This window comes from Canis aureus, chromosome 34, assembly GCF_053574225.1.
Source record: "Canis aureus isolate CA01 chromosome 34, VMU_Caureus_v.1.0, whole genome shotgun sequence".
Lineage (NCBI taxonomy): Eukaryota > Metazoa > Chordata > Mammalia > Carnivora > Canidae > Canis > Canis aureus.
In genome coordinates, this window is record NC_135644.1 from 19,857,413 (window position 1) to 19,864,800 (window position 7,388).

Below are 7,388 nucleotides of genomic sequence, written 5' to 3' on the forward strand. Positions count from 1 at the left end.
GAAATTATTTGTGATAAAAACTATATTATATATAATATACACATATATTATATATATTATATATTTTATATTTTATATATATTATATATTTTATATATTATATATATTATATATTTATATATTATATATAAATATACATTCCCTTGCCTGTCACCTAAGAATCCCAACTTCGGGGGGAATGGGAGTTGAGCTTGATTAGAATCTTTTATTATTAAGTCCCATAGATGATTTGATTGCATAGCCAAAGTTGAAAAACATTGTTTTATGTGCCAATTAAATGAGTTAATGTGGTCGACCTCTACAGTCCTAAGTACCCCCATAAAGTCAAGTGTAATCTATTGACACATGTCCTATTTTCCTTCAGTCTTGCTGCAAAGCTTATGAATATATGGGATACATTATGGAAAAAGAGCAAGCATATACCGACGCTGCCTTAAACTATGAGATGGCGTGGAAACACAGCAATCAGACGAATCCAGCAGTTGGTGAGTTTAACAAATTAGATACTAGATTTTCACTGGAAACTTGGGTTCTATTTGTTAATCTGCATTTAAATGCAGTTGATTTTTTTAAGAACAAAATATGCATTAAGAACCAACTTCCTGTATTAGTTCTTCTGAAAAATAACCTTTATATTTATAATAGATTATTAGCTTAATAGTTAATATAATTTCCTGAGATTCGAACTGATCCTCAGTCACCTTAAAGGACATCTAATCTAATTCTGCCCCTTTCTCTCCCTTAAGCCTCTGCTATTTCCAAAATGGCAATGCTGGGGGAAAAGGGGTGCCAGTGTCGGGGCAGCTAGGAAAACATTTCATTAAATCAAGTTCTGCAGGTTTCTTTACTGCAGGATTTCCTCTGTGCCTTTATACACTCATGTATGTTGTGATGGATGTCACAGAGGGGACACGTGTCCCACAATAACAGGACCATGGGACATGTTTTTTTTCCTGAGCATCTAGAAACATCAGCTTGTTCCACTGATAGACTCAAGGAATGCAGTCTGCAACATCCCTACCAGATAGACAGCGTCTGGAATGTACTTAGGGACTAGCCTCCCCCCACATTGTGGGGCAGCTCATCCCTGTGCTCTTCCCTTTCTTTGTACTGAGCTGAAATACGCTGCATTGAACCTGGCCAGGTCGCTTCTCTGGGGCAGCCCACGGGGCCCTTTCCCTCTTACACATGGTGGCGCTCTAATAATTCAGCTTTCTGTCCAGTCTCACTCAAGGTGTCTCTCACCCAAGGCCTCTCTTCAGACTATCTCTGTTCCTCATCCATTCTTCCTGAAACTTGATTCCAAATCTTTCACCCTCCTTGTTGCTGTCTCCTGGAAACTCTAAAATAGTGCTTCCCAATCTGTGCTTTGGAATACTTGGTGAGATATTAATAGTTATTCCTTTACAAAAAAGAAAAAATAAAAAGCACTGAGTATGAGGAGATTAGATTTCATGGCCAAGTAAGGTTGGAAATGGCCGTTTTGTTTGTCCGTCCCCCTCCTGACCTGTTGTTCCAGAAATGAACCAGGTCAAAGTATAATTTACGATCTAATTATCTGTATAATCAAGCTGTTTTTTTATTAGGCATTTTAGTAGTTGTTAACTCAGGCTTAAGGTGGCATCTGTCTTTTTAGCAGCCATGTCATGGTATGGACTCAGGTTTAATTTGCAATCCAATAGGTCATCTTTACATTAACTGCTAATTGCATTAGTTCAGGACAACGCCCCCCACACACACCATGTATTTTTCTGGGGTCCCTTATTTTACTAGACTTGCTAGGGCGCAGGAACTAATACAATACCATTTGTTGATGCTATTTTTCCTTCTCAAGTATCATGTGTCCTACAGAATAAAGTTAACTTGTAAAATGAAAATTCCTTAAATATCTTTAAAATATATGTAATTTTGACACTATTCCATGGATGATATATATTTAGAAGTTAAATTATTTAAACATCTTGTTCCTTGGAAGACTTCAGCAAATATAGAGGTTCCAACTCATTTGTTCTTCCATTGTGTCATCTGTGTATTTTAGAGATGATTTTATCAATTTGCTTGACTGCTTAATGGTAAGTTTTCCCTGAGGCCCTCAATTCATTCTTTAGTTTCTTAAGATTGTCGTTGCATCTAACACCCGCAGTTGCCTGGCCAAGTTCACAGTGCATTTCACCTTTTCAGTTGTCAGGAAATCCTTAAAATGACAGTCATCTTCTTTCCATAAGATTGAGGCTTGAATACTGTCACTGTGAGAAGCAGCAGGAACAGAGATCCGGGGGGAGAACACATCTCTGTCTGCCCCTCTGCACCCATTCTTGGGTCATGTGACACCCACTACTAGACTGTTTATAGCGTTCATGTTCCTCTCTCCGCTCCCCTCCAATTACTTCTTTCCCCCAATTACTTGCCACTGAGTTTTTATGAGTGTGACAGGTGTAATGCAGCTGCAGCACATGTTTTCTTTGTCATGTCTAGCCCTTTATTTCCTTTCTGCGATTTTTTTGGAAAAGTGATCTGTCAGGTTTCTTCCAGCATTAAAATGTTGTGCTTCCAATTCAGTGCTGACTAAATTGCTAATATTTGTGTGGTTCTCTAAAACTTCTAGAAGCATTTCACAAGTATTTCATCTGATCTTAAAATTGCACTAAGAGTTGGGGGCATGGGAGGTGGAGTTCAATGAGGAACTTGAAATTGACAGCCCACCTGACTTGCTGAGGTCTCAAAGCCAGCAACCTAAACTTAAATCCGGGTTTTTTGGCTCTAGTTTCTATGTAAAGTATGATTGGCATGGCATGACATCTTAAATTGTTTTCCCTTTAAAATGTCACCAACTTTATTTTTAGCCCATTTGACAATTCTTTTGTCATGATAAGTTTAACTCTCTGAAACTTACTGTTTTTATCTTTGACAGTTTTATGGGTATGTATGTTTATGTATGTTTATATCAAATTATGAACTTTAGACAATTCCTATTTCTTACCTTTATCATCTATGATTACATTAGCCAGTAATTCTTTTCAGATATTCGTTTGAAATTAAAAAAAAAAAATGTTTTGGTACTTTTATTGGGGCCCAACAGTAGCATTCAAATGTCCCTAATTTATATTTGTAAGAGGTAAAGTAAGGATGTTTTAAAACTGTATTTAATTTATTTTTCTTTTTTAAAGATTTTATTTATTTATTCATGAGAGACAGAGAGAGAGAGAGAGAGAGAGAGAGAGAGAGGGGCAGAGACACAGGCAGAGGGAGAAGCAGGCTCCATGCAGGGAGCCTGACGTGGGACTCGATCCCGGGTCTCCAGGATCATGCCCTGGGCTGAAGGCGGTGCTAAACTGCTGAGCCACTGGGCTGCCCTAAAACTTTATTTTAAATGTCAGTGTTTGAAACACGACATTTCAATATCAGTAATTGATAATTGTCACTAATCGTTGATGTGGGATATCTGACGATTACTCTACCCCCTTCTGGGCCTCTCTCCTAACTGCCCAGTCCTTTCGGATACTCCAGTTCCTGCTTCCTGCGGCTCCTACCACTGCCTTCTATCCGCGCAGTGCCCTCTGCCTGAGAGTGTTCATGCTTCCCATTGCATTGACCCAGTTTAGGCCTCATCCTTCAGAGTTCAAGCATTGCCTGATACCCGCCCTCTCCCAAGCCAGGTTTATTATTACAGGTGTCTTGGCCCATACCTTTCTTTCATAGCCATTTGTTTCACTTTTGAAAATGGTTAACTTACATAATTCCTTAAATAGTGGGATCCCTGGGTGGCTTAGCGGTTTAGCGCCGCCTTCAGCCCAGGGCATAATCCTGGAGTCCCTGGATCAAGTCTCGCATCGGGTTCCCTGCATGCAGCCTGCTTCTCCCTCTGCCTGTGTCTCTGCCTCTCTCTGTCTATGTCTATCATGAATAAATAAATAAAAAATCTTAAAAAAAAATGTCCTTCAATAGCATGCTTTATTTCCTAATAGAATATAAACCTCCTGACTGTAGGGGTCAGTTTGCCCAACATCCTAAGTGCTAAATAAATCTATACTATAAAAATGAATAGCTTTATTATCATTTACTGCCCGGTGATGAGTTTGTGCTATAATTTGAAATAAATGGGACTTTTTTAGTAAGTTACAAAAGCCACTCTTGGAGGATGGCAGTCTTCTAACCCACTTCAGTCCTTTTTCCAACTCCATTTTCTTTGCTGCTTGCGCTTTGTGTGGCTGCACCTTCCATCATCCCATCACTTCTCTCTTATCATGTAGTCCCCAGCCTTCGTTTAGACTTCTCAAACGAGTAAGCAAACAAAGGAGGAGGCAAAAAAGGTAATGCTAGCAGTGTGCTGTATAAATGGTACTACTTCATTATGGTGTTTTTGTCTTAACAGGGTACAAACTGGCATTTAATTACTTAAAAGCAAAAAGATATGTGGATGCAATTGACATATGTCACCAGGTAACACTTCAATTTAGATCTCTTAAAATTGTTCAGCCGCACAGTTTCCTGCTTTTTAGTTCATCGCAAGATGTAGAGGATGTTGTATTTTGGTTAAATGACTCATCAGATACATCTGGGAGAGATTACCACTTTTCAAAGTGTAGAAGTGTAGAACTTAATAAAGTGTACTTAAATCAAACATGTTTTTAATTGGGGCTCCAATAATAAAATGCTTCTATCATGTTAGAGACTGGAGAAGCATGTGAAATAAAACCACGGGTTCTCCAAGCCATTGTTCTGAGTAGAAGCTCTTGTGAATGGGTCTGAGTCTGGGTAGTAGAGAATTCAGATTTATAAATTGGAGATAAAAATATTTTTGTTATTTAGAAGTCATTCAATTACATATCTGTCATTGATCCCTAGCTAAATGATCCCTTATTGAAGTGACAAAAATTTAAGTTGCACTTTTAGAATTTGCAGTTGCTTTATATATGCACTGCCCCGTTGATATATAAGGAATTGCCCTGTTGTTCCAGAGAAGGCATTATATATTAAACATCATTAGGAGCTCCAAGAAAAGCTCCTTAGAAAAGAATTATGTAATGTCTCCTATCCCAGATCGCTGTATCAGCATCATTATGGTAAATACTTGGCTTCAGTAATTGCTATTGATTATGGAACCTCTCTGTAAGGTAGTATTTCACATTGAGGTTAAGGTTGTACATTAACGTAAGGTTATACATTAGAATTGTTCGTGGAATTCTTTTTTTAAAATGACCATCTCCCCACTCCTAGACTCAGTAAGCCTGGAAATTTCTATGTTTCAGAATCCCTCCAGGTAAATCTGATTGTGCTTCTGGTCAGAAATTACTCTGTAAATATCATGTGAATAGCTACATTTTCTAAATATTTCAAATCACTGATACATACTTGTTTTTTGCAACTGATCTATTAAGGACTTCATTATATTTGTTGTATTTCTCACATATATTTGTGTTCTATTGTTGTCATCTAATTACTGTTACTGCGAGTTATGTCACATTTCAGATGTCACCTTTATGAAGTGTTGTTATATTTGTAATATTAGTACAATAAAATCTCAACAATAATGCTCATTTCCAGTAAGTTTTATAGCTCTCTAGTTCTCAGTAATCAATTACAAGTTCTTGTGCTTTTGTTCTGTTCTGTTCTGTTTTTGCAGGTTCTTGAAGCACATCCAACTTATCCAAAAATCAGGAAGGATATACTTGATAAGGCCCGTACATCTTTGAGGCCTTGAAAAGTGTTTTAATTTAGTGTGTTGGTCAAGCAGGAAATGAAAGGAATCCGGTTTCAGCTAAAACTTTGTAACAGAAGTGTACTTTTTTTCCTCCAGCAGAGGCTGCTATTGTATCTTAAAGAGAAATGCTATGTCAAATGGGTAGGTTTCTGATGGAGAAGGTCAGTGGGAGTGGGTTTATTTAATTGACTCTTGATTAGGATCAGATTTGGTGTCTCTGTGGTACAGATTATAACCCATTTCTATAAAGAATATTTTGTTAAATACTGGGTAGTTAAGTATCCTGTATCTTTTCTAAGGAATATTAGTGGTTTGCTTCAGGCAATATATTTAAAATGCTGTTATTCTTTGTTAAAATTTTTTGCAACATTCTCTGTTGTTTCAAAGGTTTGGTAAAATTTTCTTGTAAATGATTTATGAAAAAGGGAAAATATATTTTAATAAAAACTTTATAAACTTACGGTTTGTATTACTACTAGAACTCAAAAGACATGGTCAGTTTTGCAAAATCAGGGTAAGCTCCCCAAACAATTTGCAGTGTTAATGAGTAGTAGGAATATGTGACATTCCTAGAAAAAAATCTTTTTGGAAAATTATAAAGAATGTGCATTTCCATTCCCTTTTTTGAACTCATTCTTTATGCTTTTGATGCCAATGTGATCATAAGAAATAATCTGTGTGTGAAATCAGTTTAAATAAACTCTTGTAGCAATAATTAACCTTAGCCCAAAGGCTAGATCTCTTGGTGTAACTTCAGACACTAACATCTGGCGGCAGGGAAGGGTGATTGAGTATTTTTGGTCAGCAGGGGCTCACCAAACAGTCTATGAAAGCCGCTGCTTACCTTGCCATGCCTACTGCCCCTGGCATAGCAGTTCTCAGCCTTTTTAGGTTACATTTAACCTAGCCTTAATAAACTCAATTTTTAGCATTATTTCCGACTTGTCATCTGCATCTTTTTCAGTTGTCTTTAAAAATACCATAAGTAGAGTCTTCTATTTCATTTGCATTTTTAATAAATACGGAGTATTTTTAACTCATATGCTGCTTTTAAATGTACTGTGTTTATTTCTTTTGAGATATAGTCTCTTGTTTTTGATTACTTCTGCAATTTCCCAGAATCAGTTGTTGTTGTTTAAGATTTTATTTATTGATTCATGAGAGACACAGAGAGAGAGGCAGAGAGAGAAGCAGGCTCCTCACAGGGAGCCTTATGTGGGACTCTATCCCTGGACCATGGGATCACGCCCTGAGCTGAAGGAGGACACTCAACCGCTGAACCACCCAGGTGTCCCTCCCAGAATCCTTTTAATCCCAGTTAATATATATCATAAAATCCTAATCATTCTTCTTTTTCACCTACCTTATTTATGGCATTTCATGAAAATATATAAGAGCATTTATGAAGCATTTCACGTCTTTTTACAGTTGATCCCCATGACCCTAGAACACAGGTGCCAGTATCCCTTTGTATGATTCTGGAACTGTGGCAGGATTAGCTCTTTGTGATTGAACTGAATGAACGTTGTTAAGGATGTTATATAACAGGGTACCACCTTAAGCAGTTCCAGTGAATTTGCATCATGGGATGCTAGAGTCCTAGAAATTGGAGAGAGAAAGTAGAATCTTTCTTCCCCCAGCAAGACACTTCCAGATCAGTCTTCCTATCTGCAAAATAGGGAGCTTG

General features: G+C 37.5%; 1 protein-coding gene across 2 annotated transcripts in view; it reads left to right on the plus strand.

Moving 5' to 3' along the window:
• The window catches only part of TTC21B (tetratricopeptide repeat domain 21B), a 78,200-nt gene extending 71,459 nt beyond the window's left edge, over positions 1–6,741 (plus strand). For both annotated transcript variants that reach the window (XM_077883438.1, XM_077883439.1), the window contains exons 27-29: positions 365–485; positions 4,373–4,440; positions 5,624–6,741. In XM_077883438.1, coding sequence (XP_077739564.1) covers positions 365–485; positions 4,373–4,440; positions 5,624–5,701 — 267 coding nt within the window. In that variant the 3' untranslated portion in view covers positions 5,702–6,741. The remainder of the gene's footprint in view (positions 1–364; positions 486–4,372; positions 4,441–5,623) is intronic.
• The last annotated feature ends 647 nt before the right edge of the window (positions 6,742–7,388 follow it).